General features: G+C 43.6%; 1 protein-coding gene across 2 annotated transcripts in view; it reads left to right on the forward strand.

The window, feature by feature from the left end:
* Positions 1-21,505, forward strand: part of ADAP1 (ArfGAP with dual PH domains 1) — a 151,041-nt gene that overhangs the window by 67,534 nt on the left and 62,002 nt on the right. For both annotated transcript variants that reach the window (XM_066576355.1, XM_066576356.1), the window contains exons 3-4: positions 2,427-2,518; positions 3,920-4,002. In XM_066576355.1, the coding sequence (XP_066432452.1) occupies positions 2,427-2,518; positions 3,920-4,002 (175 nt within the window). The remainder of the gene's footprint in view (positions 1-2,426; positions 2,519-3,919; positions 4,003-21,505) is intronic.

The following is a 21,505-nucleotide window of genomic DNA, read 5'->3' on the forward strand; positions in this document are numbered from 1 at the left end:
TGGATCTTGAGTCTTTCTTTAATCTGAGGTCACAGTTTCTGGCTATTTTTAAGTGAAGGAGTTTGATAAATGATAATATTCAGTATTTGGTCAGCACTGAGCTTGGCATTATATTTATGAGGTCAGTTGGTCAAGGTCTTGTGAGCATGAAGGCCATTTCTATCTTCTACAAGAGACATAAGATCTTGAACAGAAGCTATTAATATGTCATTGTGTTGTGTAATGATATCCAACTGTTCTGATGTTTTTTATTGTGATGTACTTTATTCTCCATCAAACATGCAACATTTAACTATTTTGCTCTCTTTCGGTTGGCAGTAAGTTAGAACGGCACCCTGACAATAAGTTGATCACTGTGTATCCTGTTGCTTGTAAGAAGGCTGAGAAAAAGTGTTTAATTTCCCTGCAGCACCCCCAAAGGTGAAAAGAAGCATTACACAGTTCCGATTAAAAGTAACGGACTGTCCGTGTGATGTACAGATATGCTGGATCCTCTATTGTAAGAGGTTTAACCCCTTGAGTGGCATGCCCGGAAAATTTCCAGGACGAGCTCCACTGCTCATAGCAACATAGCCCAGAAGATTTCCGGGCTATGTATCACTATGGGAGCTGCAGAGCACAATGCCACAAGCTGTGGCAGTGTGCTCTGCCTGCACAGACCCACACAGAGCAGTGCAAGGGCTTTGAAAAACCAGCAGAAGATATTGCCGATATGTCGGCAATCTCCTGCTTTGTTTACAGGTTGCCATAGAGACCATCGGCTTGTCAGAAGCAAGCCGATGGTCTCTGTGGCAGGGAGAGCTGGTTGTTAGCTGTCAGAGGACAGCTAGGTACTAGCTCTTACAGCAGAGATCAGAGAAAACCTCTGATCTCTGCTGTGTTAACCCCTTACATGCTGCAGTCTATGTGACTGCAGCATGTAAAGGCCTGTCACTGCAGCATGTAAAGGGCTGTCACCATCGGACCCCCGGAATGTGATCAGGGGTCCTGATGGGTCCCTGTGGAAGTCCCCTAAAGGGACAAAAAAAAAATTTAAAAAAAAAAAAAAGCTAAAAAATTATAAAAAAATAACAAAAACACTTGTCTCCCTTTACTTTGTAAAAAAATCAAAAATACAATCACACATGTGGTATCCATGCGTCGTAATGACCCAGAGAAGGAAGTTAATACATTATTTAACCCCTTAATGACATGGCCCCTTTTTTTCTTTTTTCCCCATTTCTTTTTTTCTTCCCCCCTGTTTAAAAAATCACAACTTGTCCCGCAAAAAACAAGCCCTTATATGGCCATGTCAATGGAAAAATGAAAAAGTTATGGCTCTTGAGACAACAAAACCTGCCCTGGTGGGCACGACAGGGTGGTAGGAAACCCGCCACTCAAGGGGTTAAAAGTTAAAGGGATCGTTTAATGGATTGTATTGCTGGTGGTGAGTGATCTAGTTGTACTGACTACAGTTAGTGTTTAACTACCTCTGTAGAGTCACATGAGAAGGCCAGTTTTTCTTTGTTGGAAATTACCTAGGGAAGAATTAAGAAAAAACACATGGTGCATTATGTAAGAAATCTGGTACTTATGTGTGCTTTATGTCATAATGGCGTTATAAACACTGGGATTATTGGTTGTTTGTCTATTTGTATTAGTAGGGCATTTGGTAATGGGTAGTCAAAAGCGGATCACCACCGCAATGAATAGAGGACGGAATACAGCAGGACAGAACCCCTATGCAGGTGCAAAGACTATGTCTTGTTCTGGAGGACTAACCCCTTCTCCTCAAGATCTTCACATTACCGGACTCAAATTTAAAGAGTAGCTGCACTTTTAACTAACTTTTGACATATCAGAGACATGTTCAAAGTTTTGATCAGTAGGTATCCCGCTACTAACACCTTTACTGATCGCTGGAATGAGGGGGCTGTAGTGATCACCCAAGTGCTGTCCTCCTTTGGCCATCTTGGATACCTGCCGGCTTCTCCTGGCAGTTGAAGACAAGTGTGTAGAGGTCTTTAGATATTTTCTATTGATCTTTATGAGGCCATCTTCAGATGCTGGGAGGAGCAGGTAAGTAATAAATGGGAACAGTGCTTAGGTGAGTGCTACAGCCCCCTTGTTATAGCGATCAGTGGGTGTCTCAGCAACAGGTCGTCCACTGATCCAAACTTTTGACATGTCTCTGTGATATGTTAATTAAAAGCGCAGCTACTCATTAAGAAGGTTTAAATATGGTAAGAAAGGGACCTGAAATGGGGCAAAGACTTTTTTTTTTTTTCGAGATACTGAATTAGTTTTCAGAGAGTGAATCATATGAAAACTGTTGAGGATAAGGATATAATTTCTTGCATCGCCAATAGTTCGTCTTCGAGTCGTTGCTTTTGACCTTGACATTCTTTAGTAGATGCTGCATAAATTATTTCTTTCGTTTTTTTCAGTACATGTCATGTCTGGGAAACAAAGTAGCACAAGCAAAGTTTGAGTCTAAAGTGCCAGCGTTTTATTACAAACCTACAGCTTCTGACTGCCAGTAAGTAATTCAATATATTAACGGTTTACTTTGTCTTGTCTATATATGTGCAGTATACCCTTAAGGGCTCATGTCCACGGGCAAAATAAGAATTAAAATCCGCAGCGGATTTTAACTCTTCTTCTGCCCGCGGATCCGCACCCCATAGGGATGCATTGACCACCCGCGGGGTAGATAAATACCCGCGGATGGTCAATAAAAGGGATTTAAAAAAAAATGGAGCATGAAAAAATCCGGACCATGCTCCATTTTCATGCGGGTCTCCCGCGGGGACGGCTCCCGCGGGCTTCTATTGAAGCCTATGGAAGCCGTCCGGATCCGCGGGAGACAAAAATCGGGATTTACTCACCCGCTCCGTTTCTTCTCTTCTCCGCGGCGCCATCTTCTCTCAGCCGCGGCCGGATCATTTGGCTTCGGGACGGCGCATGCGCGGGGCACGTCACCGACGTCATCATGCGCTTCCGCCGAGCCGAAGAAAGAAGATCCGGCCGCGAGGCAGAGAAGATGACGCCGCGGTGAAGAGAAGAAACGGAGCGGATGGGAGGTGAGTTAATTCTGATTTATTGTTATTTTCGGCGCTCATGTCCGCGGGGCAGGAGGGACCCGCTGCAGATTCTCCATGGATTTTCCCCGTGGACATGAGGCCTAAAGGATCCCTCTAGTCAATGGCCATGTGGCGTCACTGCAGGAGATGAAGTGGCACTTAAATAGTGGGACTGCCACTTTATTCTAGAAACTGGCAGGAGCCACAGCGGTCAGATCCCGCTTGATCTTACATTATTGACATATATGCTACCCATATGCCATCAATTACCTATTCTATTGTTCTAAAAAACCTCATAAGGTCTCCTATTGTACATTCACTGTGGCTTTAAAGAGGATCTGTCAGCTTCTATGAGCCCCATAAACTAAAGTTATGGACTCATCGGAACGGAACTAAACCCAAGGATGTGACTATTATATTTACGCTCCTCAGCATTCCCCTGCTGTCCTCTTACAAAGCCGTGGCTGCATGCAGACTGCAGACTACACAGGCGCATGCATAGAATGAGAGAACTAGTCCGCGATCTGCTTGCTCCCACGGCTTTGAGAGCAGGGGAAGGTTGATGAAGGTAAATATAACAGTCACATACCTGGATTCGACATTTCAGTTTCTATAAGTATATAACTTTAGTTTATAGGGCTCATCGGAGCTGATGGATTCCCTTTTAAGACCACCTGCCATACTTGCAACTTTCCCTTTAAGAGCGTCTCTCCGTCATGACATGCAACGATGGTCACTTTGTGACCTTATTGTATTTTCAACGACTTATCGATCCTTCCCGCTTTAGTAACGTGTGTGAACAGATAAGGCGCAGTGTCTAATGTGCCGGCTGAATTAGGTGTCCTTTGTGCTTGCAGAGTGCTCCGTGAGCAGTGGATTAGAGCCAAGTACGAGAGGAAAGAGTTCATCTACATTGAGAAGCAGGAGCCGTATTCTGCAGGTATGGACGCTATCAGCCTAGAGCTGCTCCTAATCCTTTTGCCGCCTGGAGTGAAATAAAACAGAATGCAGCAGATCACACCGGCCGCTCTGCAATCCTCCAGGATCAAACAGTGCTTTATAAATATTACAACAATTTCAACTCTGCAGTGTACTTTTAGGCTATTAATGCCCTTGGTTGGCACAGCAAATCCATGCCAGTCAGACAGATACTCTCTTTATTTTACGATTTTGTTTTCTTTTACACACACTTGCTTGGACATATCACTCTTAAAGGGGCAAACCCTACTTTTTCATCAGCTCCACCAATATTGAGTTGATCACCTGGGTCAGTGCTGCTGGAGCCGGCCAACATTTACACCTGCATTGCATGCTCTATACATTGATGTTCTATTTGGCTTTTCAAATGCTTCAAGTGCGGGAATTTGTAGCTGGCTACACATTTTCCCTACAGCGGCCACTACTGGTGAAAGGTAGGATTACATGGCAAATAGTCGAGTGAATGGGGGAAAAGGTAATACATTCCCAGGTGCAGAGGTAACATAGTATGCTAGGCTGAAAAAAGACAAATGTACATCCAGTTCAGCCTGTTTCTATCCACCCTTGTTGATTCAGAGGAAGGCAAAAAAAATAATGAGGCAGAAGCCAATTTACCTCATTTTGGGGGGGAAAAATCCTTCCTGACTCCATAGTGGCAGTTAGAATAATCCTTGGATCAACTAGCAGTCACTCCTGCGCCCTGGTGCCTAAGGACACCCAAAGGCATCAGTACTACAAATAGTGTATAATAGGTTGCAGATTCTTCTTTTGTAGTCCAGGAGCTTTAAGTTACATCTCTGATACCCAACCGGCTAAAGCGGGGCTTGCTCTTTCTTACCAGTTGCCTATTTTGGACCATAGAGAGGAGTCTTGAACAGAGAACACCACTTTAGTCTCCTTAGGCTTCGAATAAGGCATTTGGACAGGCAATGAACATATAAAAAGCATTACATTAGGGCATCATGAAGTGAACAAATGACTTTATGAAAGTGCAGGAGAAATATTTATGGTATATTAGTAATTTTTGTTGGTATAGAGTAAAAAACGTAAAAGGTTGTGCCATTGGCCACAATGGTATCTTCTATTCATATGCCCTATTACAGCATATGTCCGTCTCTCGGGACTCCTCTCTATGTCCCAGATCGGAGAGTTGCTCAGTAAGAGCGGTTCCCCTCTCGGTGGACCTCCTGCTCCCCACTACAGGAAAAATGTCATGGCTTACCCAACAAAACACACTGTTTGCCGGGGTGCCAAGAGCAAGACTTGGGGTTATCGGCCCCTGCGTTCTCAAAAGGGTTGCATATTTTAACGCAACCCTTTAACACACAGTTTTGGCTGAATAGTTAACCCCCCAAGTCCTCTTTTTTTGCAAGTATTCTTTATTGGGTGTAAGGTTTGACCCGTCTCTTGATGTAATGATGTTCCAGTCACTTCAGATAAGCCAGCATTAGTACCACACACACTTGTCCATAAACCCCAGGACCTGAGCAAATGCTCATGCATTCTTGAAAATAGGGGTCCCCTTGTAAGAAAGGCTTGGAGTTGGGAAGTGAGTTCTCCTAGCAATGCTGTTTTTCCATTTTCACAGTACATTCTGCTGTACATGATGTTTTCTTTGATTTATTATAATTATTTGCACCTCCAGGTTATTTAACGCACTTTAGGACTTTGGTCTATGAAATCATCTCAGGTATAGCACAGAATGGTGCAAATAGTTTTGATACATGTATCTAGAAGGATTCATTGTAGGTGCTTATACTTAATACAAGTGTACCAGCTGATGGCCTCCAGACACTGGCAGGCACCCAGACTGCTGACATAATAGTCTATGGCTACACGCTGATGCAGAGCACAACTACCCAGCACAGTGTGTCAGTGCAGCAGGAGGTGGTGGCTACATGTAGACTCGCAGCATCCTGCATATTCACGACCCTCTCCTTCACATACATTATTCATACTTCCTGCTCAATATCAATTGTATCTGCTGGTAAGAGGAAAGAACTGAGCAGGCAGGATTTACCAGGTTTAATAATTTATCCATTTATTTATTTGGAATGCCCTTCTTCAGCGGAACAGTCTCCTTTTATGTTTTGCTGTGCATTTTCCAACCCAGCAGAGGGGATAGAATTAAATTTGTTGTAATAATTATTTATGCATGAATCGGTGCCATTGATGATAAGGATGTGGCACTGCAAAGCTTTCTGTTACAATGCTGTAATTGTCTCTTGGCATCAAATACATGTACTGCAGTTTTAATCAGGGGACGACTGGCAAGGGGGTTAGGGATATATGGCCCCTGCTGTCCCATTATTAGCATAGATGAAGCCAGAACAAGAGAGTTGTGCTGCAAATATAATCTGGTTTCAGCAAATAAATGTTCTTTGTATAATAAAAAGTTTGCAATTTTCCAATGTATACATTGTATCAATTCTTCATGGTATTCAAAATCTCTGCTTGCAGTCAGGCAGTGGCTAAAAGTCTATCCTGGTCCCGTGATGGACGTACATGAATAGCCGTTTTTTGTAAGGTTGGTTACACATTAGGTTTTGTGACTCCAGCGCTGGTTCCGTCCTTATCTGCATCCTCCATGCAGAAAACTGCAAGTGATGGAAACCGTGATGGAACCTAGAGATCAACATAGGGGAGAATATGTCAGTTGGAGACTTTTTTGGTCTCCGTCCCTGTCAGCTGGATAAAAAAGCGCCACTCTTGGCACTTTTCGATCCAGTGTAAAATACTGATATGGATAGAAGCTATGAGAGATGGAGACCAGAAAGGTCTCCTTCTCACATTTTTAACCCCATGGTGACCTCCAGGTTTTGTCCCCATAGAGTTTTCTGCATGGAGGACTGAACCAGCGCTGGATTCACTAAGCATCCGTACATATCGCATGGCCAGGGCTAATTTTTATCCCCAGGAGTAAACAATGAAAGTTTCTATAGAATAAAAGCAAGCAGAGATCTTTAAAAAATACCAGGAATTAATACTGAAACTATTTTGAAACTCATCGTCGCAGTAGCCAGTCCGATGGCCACAGCACAAAGGCAGATCCAGACTGGCATTGTGACGTCAGCCTACACATGTGATTGTTGCATCAGTGAATACACCCTGTCATTTGGTGCTTAGCACGGATGTGTAAGCACCTTTCTGCCAGTGTGTGGTTTCATTGGTCAGCAGGGAGGTTGTGTCCCCAGCAGACCAATCAACCTTTATTGTAGTATGTAAATTCTGGCCGCTCCTTTCAGAGGGTGCTGGTTATTCCTCTGTTGGGTAGAGTTCTCGTCCGGCCCACGTCCTCCTGCTCTCAGCTTACTGCCAGATAAGTTCTTATTGAATATTTGGTTTAACATCGCCTTTCTAGTACTGTAGTGACTATTGTTAAAATCTGTCAGTTGTCATTCTCTTTTCCATTTAGGGGCAGTCTAGGTAGCCCCAGGTTCTGGGTGTAGGGCCACCCTCATCAGAAAGATCGCCCTGCTTTAGGCAGGGTATTTTCATACTAATATTTTAGGGAGTGATTTCCCTTTTTCCCCTAGTTTGTATTGTTATTAGTCGGTTTGTTCTCCGATTTATAATTTGTGTGTATATTCATTCTTTTGGGCAATCTATTGCATCTGATCTGGACAGGTTGTGATCAACATCTGTTTCGAATGTAACACTTGTATAATTTTTCATTATGCAAAAAATAACATTTATTTGTTGAAATTGGAATATTCCTTTAAATACCTTTACCTATCGTGATTACCCCTCATTTACTAATAAAAGTATCAAGTGACTAGCCCTGAATCCAACTGATTCTTGCATGACTGGACCACAGTCCTCATGTTTATTGGAACCATTTAGACAATCAACCTTTAAGAAGTCCTTGGATTTTCATAGATGATCACTATTTCTTTCTTCAAGATGAGCTTATGCTGTAGGCAAGTCTTCAGTTCCCCTACAGCGCCACCACAGGGAAGACTTAGCATTACACTCACTATGCCAATCAAAATCAGTGGGCCCTCTTCTCTGACAGTTTGCTCTCCCGCTGATGCTACGGTCCTCTTGTTGGTCTATTTACTTCAATGGCAGCTTTCACGTGTTTGTTTTTCCCATGTGACCGCTGCAGCCAATCGGAGGCCCCGACACAGGCGTCATCAGTCACATCCTGTAAACAGACCGGGGCGGTATGCTCCGGTGCCATAGTAAGTACACCACTAGTTTGTGGTTTGAGGCAGGGGGGACTTAAAGAAGAAAAATAAGTCATAAAAACTCCCTAATTCAGAATACCCAACCCTAAATAAGTGATTTGCTATTAAATTAGATCTGAGCATTCACCATTCCAGGACCCCTTATATATAGTCTATTTCTAAACTACACCTATGTCTGTAGTCGGAGCAACGTTCTACTGCTTTACAACAATGGGCATGAGCAATGGAGTCTACTTATGTTCCTAGCCTAGGAATGCTAGCATACTACTACTAGATACAGGGCACAATGGGCACCTAGAGCTCGGCTGCAGTGTGCCAGGACCCCCTTACATAACAGCGCTTTCTGTAGTAAGGAATATCACAGAATGGAAAGAGTCTTGGCGCAACTGATGTCGTCCATTTCTGCAAACTTTCATAAGACTGGAGGGTCTTTGATGTCACTGAAATATTTAGTTGATCCTTGAGTTATTTTTATTTGCGTCAGACAAATCCAGCATGGATTTCATGGAAAACCCGTCAATTTAATCGTACATTTCTTCGGTGGATTTCCCATTTTACATGCAGATTTGCCGTGAATGTCTGATTTGATGTGGAATGCATATCAAATAAGCGTCAAGTCATTTATTTCGACAAAGTTGGATTTTATGTGGATTCCGTACTAAAATCTATATGAGAATGCTCTGTGTGAACAAGGCCTTAGTCTACCGTATCAAATTTTGTTTTCGCCATAGTTTTGCATGGGTGTATGCGTTTTTTGTGCGTGCCTTAGAGCAACTTTTTGCTCTATGAACGAGGGCATTTTGCGCGCTTATCGGCATATTTTACTGTACCCTTTTTGCTCCCGCATACCATGGTTTTTTGCAGATGGGACACAAGCACGCCCTAATTTAACCCTTTGCAATCCAATTTTGGATTCAGGGTTTCCTAGGGGGCTTCCTCTTTCTGCCATTATACAATGGCGCCATCTGCTGGATAGAGCCAGTACTGCGGTATGGGACATGCTGGAGAGGCCCCCGACAACAGAGCGGCCAGTAATATGCAGTAAAAATACCCTGCTGGATGTTTTCCCACATCGGAGCTGTACAGCCTTCAATCAGAATGTCTTCAGACGTCAGACCGTGGATTGGAAAGGGTTTAATGGCTATTTAGCCTAATCATTTCCAGATGTGTTCTTTTTCTTGCGGAATTGCGCAGCGTATTGTGCATCCATTTGCGCACTCCCCTTAGACGATTATGGGACCTTGCGTACAAATGTAGAGCGTGCTACGTTTTTTTCACATGCGCTAAAAATGGAAATCAATGGGTTCTATTCTCTGCGTATTTCGGGCGCAAATATTCCCGTGAGAAGGAGCCCTTAATGTAAGGATCACAGCAAGAATGGCAGAAGGTCATCTAGAAGTACACGGAGCAATGAAGAGAGAGGAGATCGCCGTATAATAATATTAATAGAACAACATAATCTGCGGTCGCAGCTTGAGGAGCCTTTCATTCCTAGAACTGTTCACCTTGACATATAAAATCAGTCAAGCACACACTTTTATTCTATTACAATCCAAAGGTTAAAAAAAGAGAAAAATAAAGAAATCCGCTGACCCGGCACTCGACAAACACGCTACTGAAAACAATTTAAAATTCCATTTTGCTGAGAATAGATGTAGTGCTGTAGAGGGGCCCAATTATCCTGTCAGAGGAACATGCAAATGATCTCTATCTCACCTTCACTAAGCTGGATGCCACACTGAACGGAAACTCCGAGCGGGGGCGAACACTATACTAAGGGAATTAATGGGGATTCTAAAGGAGCTTTTACTGGTAGCTACCATCGTTAGATCAAGTGGGCCGCACGATAGTGGTTAGGGGGAAATGTGTGCAGTGAACCGAAATCAGTGATTAACCCCTAGATTATATCGCTGATCGGATCCTTAATGTGGACCTGAAAATCATTCTTCGCCTGCATTGTTTGGTATAAACAGGCGGCGTACGATGTACTGGATAGAAGGCGTTGGCAGATGGGTGACCAACGTGGGGTTGGTTATGTGGTTATCTTCCAATGAATGATGAAACTACCCAATTGGTCAGTGTAAATGCATGCCAAGTAAAGGATATTGGATGGCTACATCACCGCTGGTTGTATCTGCTTCCAATTTATCATGCCGTGTAAAAGGGTCATAACTGAATCTCAAGTACACCAAGGACAGACCGAGGATAGTGATAGCACTACATTACGGAGATTGGAAACGTTCAGGGTAGGTATGTGTTTTAAGCTATGGCTACATGGCAGTATATGTCGCATATGTATGACTAGTTGACGCACAAGTGTTAAGTATCGGATCAGTAGGGGTTTGAATGGTCATGCTCCATTCATTTGTATGGGAGTGCCGGAGATAGCTGAGTACAACCGTTCAGCTATCGCCAGCAGTCCCTTTAAATGAATGGAGCAAGAGCGTAAATGTGTGCCCACTGCTCCATTAAAGGGGGGTGTGCCAAGATAAACTTTTACCACCTATCCGTAGGACAGATGATAAAAGTCTGATCGTGGGGATCAACCGCTGGGACCCCCCACCAGTCCTGAGAACAAGGGTCCTGTGTCCACCTCTCTTCCTCACTGTGGGCGTGATGCACCCCTCGCACTGAGGAGCAGATTGAATGAAGCGATGGTCATGTAAGTGCGGTGCTACTCCAATGATTTAGTGGGACTGCTGGAGATAGCTAATCGCTTGTACTTGGCTATTTTCGTCAATGCGTAAAATTAATGGAGCGGTGGCTGCACAGGCGCAGCCACCGCTGCATTCAATCTAAGGTCACTGCAGGTGGGAGAGGTTTCCCAGCAGTGACAGAGAAAGGGAACACTGGGGAATTGTTTTCAGGATCAGTGGGGGTCTTCATAGTGAGCCCCCCTACGGATCAGACTTTTATAAGACTATCCTGGCACAAGATAATTTTAGGACACTTGGGACCTCTATTCTCTTGATCGGTGGGGATCACAGTACTCGGACCCCCACTAATCAGATCCAATATCCTGAGGGTAGGGGATAGGTTCACTTCATGGCACAACCCCTTTAATTATTTTGCTGCATCTTTTTCCAGCACCGTCTAGATGAAGAGTGGAATTGAAGAAAGTAGCAAATCTCTAACCCTTTAAAAGTCCCTTGTCTTCAACGGTGTACGTATCATAGAGCCAGACCATGGGGCTTATATAGGACCCTTGCAGATAAGAGGCCCACTCCTGGTTTGTACATTCTGTTGTTGCCACTAGGTGGTGAGGACCTGTGCAGGCTATTACCCCCTCCCCTCTATATGATGTAGGGCAGGGTATAACACCTTTGTTAATTCATATAAATCAGATACTTTTGATAAATCAGTGATGGAAGACTTTGCATACCCATAGTCTTATTAAATAGTGAATATTCTTACGTAATGCAGATCCACTGTGACAGAGGTATGTTCTTTTGTACAAAAGCCCCAGTATACGCCGTGACATAGAGCCAAGCTCCCCTTGTTCTTCCACAGGCTCATTATGTTAAGATACAAAATACCATTTCTGTGACATTTTCTTGTCTTTCACATGAGAGACAATTGCAAGTGGGGCATTGTCTTGTTACACAGTGACATGTTGTTCTAAAGTCGAACACAAGCTTCCAAGTCACAAAGGGAATGCTGTAAACGGAGAAGTAGAACCGAGGAGTTCACAAGTGACCGGCAAGAATTAGTCCAGTGTTCCTGCCATCCACTTGTCATTGTTATGTAACCAGTAGAGCCGTGTTCAGTCGGCATTCAGGCTGCTTTTCGGTTTGTAGTCTACACTAAATATTTAATACCCTATAGTTAACAGCCGTGGCTTTCTTAAATACAAACACAGCTTATTTATGATATAACATTATTTGATACATTCTATTATATAGTATACTTATCCTGAAACCTATTCAACTCTATTTGAAAGTCATTTTTAAATACCGGTTCCCTTATATAGTATTACTATCAGATATGTCTCCTCAGGGGCGGGACAAAGTGATGCTACGCCTTAGGAAATGCTACTTCTATTTGTGTCATCCCATTTGCCCCTCCACATTTTATGAGTCTTTAAATCAATTGCTATAGGAGTGATTTCAGCAAATGCAGAATATGACCACTGAGTCCAGTGATTAACTGCAGTGATTATGTGTAGGTACGACTTGTCACAACTTCAGCAAATGTTAACATATATGGTCAGGAGATCATGGACTGGTCATGCTGCAGCAGTGCCCGGAGATTGAGAGGTTTAAACAACCCTCCAGTCCGGGAACAAGAGATGGGGGTGTTAATGTGGGTCAAGAGGGATGTTGTCTAAGTGTGTGGAGACACCTAGGGTGTGAGTGGGTCGGGGATGGCATTGTCTCTTCCCAAGGAGAGCACCCAGAAGGGGTGTGAGAAGACACCTGAGGGGTGAGTGAGGAGACTTATGCGGCCATGTATGCTCCTCTGGGTAATTTATGCAAATAAGGAAGATGGAACAATACCTCTGCAGCGCCACCTATTGGATGGCAGCATTCCTTCAAATCAATGTACAACTTTTTGACAAGTCTGTAAAACAATGATTGGTTTTCTGACTTGGTTTTCTATTCCCATACACGTGGAGTGTTCAATGATGCTGTTCTTTTATTCTGTACAGTTGCTGGTTCCTGGGGACTCATTCTGGTGATCCAAGATGGCCATGACGCTTCTTAGGCTATCCAATGAAAATCATGCATCAGTAATCGGCCATGGTATGCTGCTTTGTGTTTGGCCAGGACTGCTTACATAAGCAGTGCTGGCCAATCAGAGCACCATGTAATGAAAAATTACTAATGCAGTGTGCATCAAGTAATCTAGGAAGCAGTATGGCCACTTTTGATTACTGGAACGGGGCTCAAATAACCAGCAGATTGGCATCTGTACAAGAATAATGTTGGACACCAGCGAATATAACCACCTCTGCCGTCTCAGAACAAAAGTTTGTCCAAGGAAACATAGGGTTACTTTAAGTTACATTTTCAGCTTAAAATTTCTTATTTTGAAGCCTGGAAAAACCCTTTAAAGTGGTTTAAGCAGTGGCCATGAGTCAGCTGATGGTAGTCGCTGGAGGTAAGTGACACAGGAATATGGCCCACATCTATTAGGCAATTATCCTATGGACATGCCATAAATGCTTAGGATGGAGATGCTCTTTTTTTAATCTTGCTTGGCCTCCATTGTTGGGGTAGCTTTCTGCTGCTGCAAGGTGCCTCACAGTCAGAGACAAAGTAGCCTTATACACTTCTTCATATGCACTAGCAGAGTATGAGGGGGGAGGGGGCTATAAACTTCTTTGAGGCCTTCTGGTATAAAGCAGGTTCAAGGAAGAATAGAATATCATGGTTAGCATTGCTGGTGTTTTTGTGTGGGTTTTTTTGTGCCATGTTAAAATCAGCATTGCAGTTTTCTGTCCTTGCACTTTGTTGCCTCCTTTTGCTCCTTTACACCGGTATGCCTCAGTCCAGAGGTTTCACACAGTGAGGCGACAGGTATTTATTGTTAAGAGGTCCTAAAATTACAGCATTACTGCACAGTGTTAAAAAAAACGACTGATTTGATTGTAGGGAAGGGAAGAATAAGCGAAGTCAAGTGGAAAAGTATACAAGGAGACAAGCTGAACCAGTGCAAGTGGCTAACTGTTAGGAGAGGATGAAAATAAGACAGCTCTGAGTCAGTCGTCAAGACGTTTCCGTTCATTTCTGTGTGGCAGATAAAAGTTATGAATAAATTCTCACTTTGATCTGAAATTTAGATGACTCCAGATGTAAGTACTGCTGATAGGCGATTGGAGATTCCCTGCAAGGAACTTTACAGAGTACTTATGGAAGCGCGGTTGTGTGTCATGTAACGATATTCCCAAAATATCAGGAACGTGTTTGGAATAAAATAAAGGGTTTTTTTAAGGTTACCCTTCATGTGTCCAACCATACTGTTGGGAGAATTTCTCTCTTCTACCCTGAGCGACACAATTTACAGTTGTTTAAGAGATTAAATGGGTTAAAGGGGTGTTCCGGGGACAGACTAACATTTTAAAATCTATTGTACATGGTCACAATAAGTCATTGTGTAATGGGTTTACTGTACCCAGTCTAGCTACTTTCTTCATTTTCTATGTATGTCACATGACCCTCCAACTGAAAAATATCTCCACTTCCTCTGACATCTTGTCCACATTTGCTACTTCCTCCCCTGTCCATAGCCTCCAACATCCTGTGAGCAGTGCATGATGGGATGGCATGGGTGGAGGTATTGCACTGTATTGCTCATGTGTAGTTCAGAGTGCCAGAAGGTCCAATCTACCAGCATCAGCAGGTTTTTCTGGCCCTCTGAGTGAGAGTGAAGTTGGTGCTGATAAGTTATAGGACCTGTGAGCTGGAGACGGAGCAACAGTGCTGGCCAGTAAACAAGCGCTATGCATGCTGGGAGTTTTAGGTAACAGTCTGTTGCTGTGTTTACTGCAGAAGTGATGTATCTAAACACAGCGACTGATCAGCGGAAGATCAGATGCTATACGGGATGAAGAAGAGGGTCCAGAGCGGCAGATAAAAGGTACAGGTTGGCGCTACTTAGCTGGACCTCCTAGATATCAGCATTTTCAGAATTTCCATCTTGTGCCTAGAAGACCCCTTTAAAGATCAGTTTAATGAATGGGGGAAAGAAGAGCTTAACGTTTGAAGGGGTTTCCTGGTTAAGGGTCCTTTTAGCCAAGCCGATTTATCGTTTGAACGAGCAAGTGACATCATTGTTCACTTTGGCTCGTTTGAACGATTTCTTCATCAATAATCGTCTAAAAGCACCCTAAGAAAACACCATGTCAGAGATACTAGGGAAAAGGTCCCTTATTCTGGACCCTCATCAGTTAGTGGGAGTGTAGTGTGGGTACAAAGAGCTTCTTCTCCCTGGAGGACCTGGCACGTCTAGAAATCTGTAATGCTTCATTTCACCTTGGGTGGCACTGCAGTCAAATAAAACACCTGCTTACCTGATTACTGGGGGTCCTAGCTCCCGGTACACCCTATAATAACTTTATTTTCGGGAAGGAAGGGAACCCTAAAAAAAATGACAGTCCACAGCTATCTCTACTATGTACACATTGGTGATATCACTGTTTTTCATTGCCCATATGGTTCATTACTAACATTGTGTGTCTGATGTTGGCCTTACAGCCTTGTTCAATGTCAGAATTTAATAAATCCATCGTTTTCCACCCATAACCTACAGATCTAAACAGTCTGGGTCATAAAAGCAACTTTTTTGTGTTTCTTTTTTTTTTAGCTCATGTAAAGCCTCACATCTTTCCGGCTTAAATGCTTCCTGCCTGAAACTGAATTGGGCTCTTTATCACAAAGCAATAGATTTACTAGCACTGGGAATATGGTTTTGATTGACATTCTGCTTTGTGGTACATGTCCCAGATGTGATCCAGCAAGTTCCCTATTTTCAGTGATTCATCTTCTCTAAACTGTTTTAGTTCAACAGGAAAAATGAAATAATTGTAAACTGCGCTCTTCATTCCCATCTGTCAAAACCACTAAATACACCGAGGGTCGTAGGATTCTGGCTGGCTCCAATCTAAGCTGAAGGGGAATATTGTGACAGGCTGGACTGCATTCATTAACAGTTTGTTCCTAAATTAGGATAATATTGATAAGGGTTTGTAGGCATGTAGGTCAAGCTTCACTTCGGGAAAATTGCAATCAGCTTTAGGCCTCATGTCCACGGGCAAAATTGAATTGTGGAATCCGCGCGGATGATCCGCAGTTCAATATGCCCATGCCCATAGACATTCATTGGGCATGCGCAGGATAAAAATCGCAGCATGCTCCATCTTCTACAGTTTCGCACACGGACGGCTTCCATTGAAGTCAATGGAAGCCATCCGATCTGCTGCATGGTTACGGATGACACTGTGGCCATGCTGTGGATCCGGGGAAAAGCAGGAGATGTAGAAAAAAGCACGGCACATGCGCAATGCATGCCGCTGTCAGTCCTGGATGCATCCGCCGTGCAGAAGAAAGAAGATCCAGCCGCCACGGAGCAGACTCGCGTCGCGTCCGGACAGGTGAGGAAATGTCATTTTTGGCCTCCTGGCTGCGGGCGCAGCTGGAAAATGCTGCGGGATTCTGCACTGGGGATCCATGCGTGCCCGTGGACATGAGGCCTTCACACAGGGCGCATTCGCTGCTGATTCCCCACAGCAGAAAATCTGCACCTAAGTGGCGCCAATTTGTTGTGTGTTTCAACTTTCGCATTACTAAGGCTGAAATCCGCTGTCAAAATTTGCAACATAAATTGACACACTGCGGATTTGGAACCCGCGCAGAATTCTTCCTCTCCATATGGATAACATTTTTTAAAGGGAACCTATAATCAGTTTTGAAGCTCTTAAACACTCAACATCATTAAAACCCATCAAAGCATACCACTGCAGCGAAGGTTTTTAAATGTCCCATACTGCATGCAAATTGCTGGTGAGCAGTACGGTTTGTGGGCCAGACTGTCTTTTTTGGCTGGTGTACCGCCATAAACACCGCCCCTCTCTGCTACAGCGCCATCCTGTGCCACCACTGATCGTAGGACCGCAAGTCGTTATCTGAGTATATGCAGTTGAATCTGATGAATCTGCCCACCACAGGGACAGATTAATTACGCATGCGCCACTTCTCGAGCTCACTGTGCATGCGCAGGTTTGGTTTTGGCAATGATGACATGGAGGATGTCTCCATGTTTCTCAGCACAGTGGGGCAGTATTTGGGGAGGCACGGAGCCCAGCACTGATGGCCCAGCCATCCCACCAGGCTGCTCATTTGCATGTGGCACAGGAAATTTAAAAACCTTCATTGCAAGGGTATGCTTTGCCCAGGAAGTCTAAGAAATTAATTGTGGAAATGTACATTATATCATTGTTTTAAGAGTGTTGGGAGTTTAAGAGCTTCACAACTGAGGACTGGTGCCCTTTAACCCCTTAACGCTCCGGGACGTACAGTTACGTCCTGGGCGTCTGGGGTTTGTATGGAATGGGATTGGGAGCCGAACTTGCTGCATAGAATGCAGGTGTTGGCTGTTTCTCACAGCTATGATTGCGGCTGTTAGCCCTTCAAATGCCGCCATAAATTCTTACAGGGCCATTTAAATTTCCAACCGGAGATCAGGAGTCCAGAGCGGATGAGATGATTGGGTGCCGTTCAGTTGTCATGGCAGCCGGGGGCCTTCTGAAAGCCCCAGGGTTGCCATTGCAGATTGCCTTTCAAGCCGTGCCAGTGATATGGCTTGATAAACTGCCTATCAGACTGCAGTATAATGTAATACTATGGTATTACATCATACTGCAGAATTCAAAGTGCCTTATGGGAGCTAAAAAAAAAAAAAGTAAAAATCAGTTTTAAAAAGTTTTTTATTTATTATTAAAAAATAAATAAAGGTAATAAAAGTTGGTTTTTTTTTTAAAAAAAAACCCTTTTGCCATATTTATAATTAAAAAAAAATCAAAATCAAAAAACCCAAAAACTAATTTGGTGTCGCCCTGTCTGTAAAAGTCAGATCTTTCAAAAAAAAATGCATTATTTATACCGTACGGTGAACGTCGTCAGAAAAAAAAATACACAACCTCAGAATTGTGCTGTTTTTTGGTTACCCAATAAAGTGCCTCAGGGTGTACATTAACAATATTTAACACTAAATTACCCTGGGGCAAGAGACCCCCATGGTTGAAGACAAACCTCTGCCTACCTAGTAAACCTGGGAGCGCTGAGCCACCTATAATATATATCATTTAGTGATGCTGCAATATGCTGTTTACTATGCCTTATAGAATTTTACTAAATAGCTAGTAGTCATGTAAGATATCAAGCAGGACTATTTACTCAACGGTTAAGGAGTTAAGAGAACTTGGGGGGCCCCAAGATAAACGTTTGCACCCGGGCTCATAAGCCTGTAGCTACGCCTCTGACTCTGCCTAAATAATATCGCCAGATCTGCAGGTTAGAACAAAAAGAAACATAGACCCAACCCCGGCAACATTTTCCGCCAAAGCAGTGGCATCCACCGGGGTCTGGTGTTACTAGAGGTGCACCTACCTAAATGGCAGCTGCTATATAACATGAGGGAGGGATTTTCCCATTTGACTGACCAGTGAGAGACACTGCTTTCTGAGCGACCAATGGAGAGAAAAGTTAATGATGCAGGACCGGTCCTTAAGCCAATCTTATCAGAGTGCCTCCCTCATACACAGCCAATCCCAATGTGTGAGGATGTAATCAGCCCAGCGAATGGTAGTCCAGCCTTTCTGAGCGTGCTCAGTGTGTCTCTTCTAGACCGTTGATATTTTTCTACTTTATTTTGTGGTGCATGCTCAGTACATAAAAGCTCATACTTAGGCTGGTTTGCCCAGGGCTGCAATTCAACAAGATACTATGATTTATAGTGCATGCCCATGCTGCAGAAGTCCACGCTTTAAAAACTTTCTTGTGGCCGTGGAAAGGGATTCTATAACGCTGACTATTAGTGATGAGCGAACGTACTCGTTTAGGGCAAATTCGCAATCGAGCATTGCTTTTTCCGAGTAACTGCCTATGGGTCCCTATAATTAGGACAATAAAATGCCTTTTAGTCCAAGTGTATATTTCATTACTGGTTCATAGGTTATGTATCCATTTATATTAAGCGACTCCGAAGGCTTACTAGTATGTACTATGCCCTCCTGTCATAGGGCCTCAGTACACTACATTGGCCACATGAAAAGTGAGACCTTCTCTCGCTGGAACACACAGCCCTACTTCTTGAGCCCAGTTCCCAGAAGCTCACGCCCCTTCTGGTCGCATTGGCGTGCCGATTTGCCCGCCACCTCATCACAGGCTAAAATTGCCCCTACTATATAAGTTTGGTATGCTGGCTATAGATGAGCGAGTATACTCGCTAAAGGCAATTGCTCAAGCGAGCATTGCCTTTAGCGAGTATCTCCCCCGCTCGAGACGGAAGGTTCGGGTGCCGGCAGCGGGCACGGAGCTGCGGGGAGGAACGGAGGGGAGATCTCTCTCTCCCCCCACTCCCTCCTGCTGACAGCCGCTACTCACCGCTCCCCCGCTGCCGGCACCCGAACCTGCAGTCTCGAGCGGGGGAGATACTCGATAAAGGCAATGCTCGCTCGAGCAATTGCCTTTAGCGAGTATACTCGCTCATCTCTAATGCTGGCCCTTACATTCAATGCTTGAGAAAAGCCGCGTTGCATCATATCCCTTATTTTTATCTTTTTTTTTATTGTTTTTTTAGTACGTTTATGTTATTTATTTTTTATTTCATTTTATGTTACATTTTATTGTATCCCCACAAGTAATTGTTGTCATTTGTCTGCACTTCCAAATAAACATTACCAATAATTGTTCATCCGCATGGTGCATTCCTGAATCATTGCACTACTGGATGCAGAGAGTTGACAGAGGTCCGCCCTGGACATACACACCTCCCTAGGAAAGTAAGTTTTACAGTTTTTCTTATTTTGTTGCCAATTACTGTACGAAGGATTGTCCTCGAGTGCCTTCTGCCTTTTTTTGTTCATTATATCAACCTTTCTGACCCTGGACCATTGGTTTGGATTGACGGCTGTGATTGACACTCCATAGTGGATGTCCATACCAGACAGGGACTCTCCCCTACCCATTGATTCACATATATAAGGCCAAACAGGCTGTCAGGTGTTGTGGTGCACCCCGCAGTTGCAGGGGCGGCACCACCACACCAGGTGAGTCTGTTCCTAGATGTTTCTCATAGCTTTTTTTTCTGGGGGTGCTGGTCCGTTTTTTGTACTTCTCACTTGTATAATTGGCCGCCATATCTGTGACATAACATCCATAGTGACAATCTAATCTTCATTATCCTCCTGCTGTGTAACAAATATAAGGGGTCTTGATCTCATGTTCCCTTAAAGAGGAGCTACCGTCTCTCCTGATAGGTCTGTTCCAACAAATAATTTGTATTCCCCATTAAACAACAGTTCTGGGGCATCCTTTCTTAGAATGGGGCATCCTTTCTTAGAACTCTTCATTGTTCATGTCTTTGTTATTCCTAGTAGAAATGTATGAATAAATTGACAACTAGATGATACCAGCTGGGGGTGTGTCTATACATAGTCTGATATTGTCCAGTCAGTGTTGACTATATAGTGACACACCCCTTTGGCAGGTAGAATGGTAATGCCCAGTTGTCAAACTTCTAGGAGGAATAACAGAGGAACAGCATCATTTAGAGTTATAAACTAAGATGCTCCAGAATTACTTCTTGCAAAGTTCAAGTATTGGTGGTGACAGGTCCTCGGTAAGTGTGCAGAGGTAGTGAAGGCGCCAGGATCTGATAACCTGCTCTTTTACTTGTGAAGTCAGTTGATAAAACAGCCTTGTGCTTTGTTGTAACAGACTAGGGAACTGTTAGACTAAAAGTCAGTGGATTTTGCCTTTGAGGTTGGAATGAATGGCATATGGCTCAGCTGTACGTTGCAGTATAGGAAACATTTGGAGACGTTAAACTCATGTTTAGACTATTGAAAAGACATGACAGCGCCCTCGCCCTTAGCAGAAAGTTGCACCAGACATTTCACACCATGAAGAGGACACGACAAATGACCGACAGTAGCTGGATTCCTAGCAGCAAATCATCATAGCCCGAGTGCCGTATGTGGTGGATATAGGAACATTGCTATGCTTTGTATGGGGTGTTTTCCAAAGGAATATCTATATATAATATAGGCACCTATTGTTACTGTTGAATTATATACTGCAATACCCTAAAATGATGTACTGCTATAATAGGTTTAGGAATAATAGGTTTAGGTTTGGGAATTCCTACCCCTGTATGAGTTATAGTAAGTTAGGCTGAATGTAGACAATGTCCATCTAGTTGAGGTGTGGTCTTATGAGTATGGTTGAACACTGCCCAGCGTGCTTATGGCAAGGCGACATAAATTATCCGAGTTTGAATGAAGTATGATGATGTGATATTCCATTTTCTAAGTTTTTCATGCATTTAACATTTCCCTACCCACAGTGTCACATGAGAACCAGGAATACCTCATAGAAGGCATTGTCACCCCCAGTGGATAGCACAGTGGCAGCTACAAGTTCTTAATTATCACGTCTGGCAGCGTCTAGTTTAAATTGTCTGTGTGAACAGGCAAGCGATTCTAGCAGAAATCACATCCACTGACACGCATATACCACAGGTCACTGTAGCCTTCTTTAGCTTCCATGGGATATG

Source organism: Eleutherodactylus coqui, chromosome 8, assembly GCF_035609145.1.
Source record: "Eleutherodactylus coqui strain aEleCoq1 chromosome 8, aEleCoq1.hap1, whole genome shotgun sequence".
NCBI classification, from domain to species: domain Eukaryota; kingdom Metazoa; phylum Chordata; class Amphibia; order Anura; family Eleutherodactylidae; genus Eleutherodactylus; species Eleutherodactylus coqui.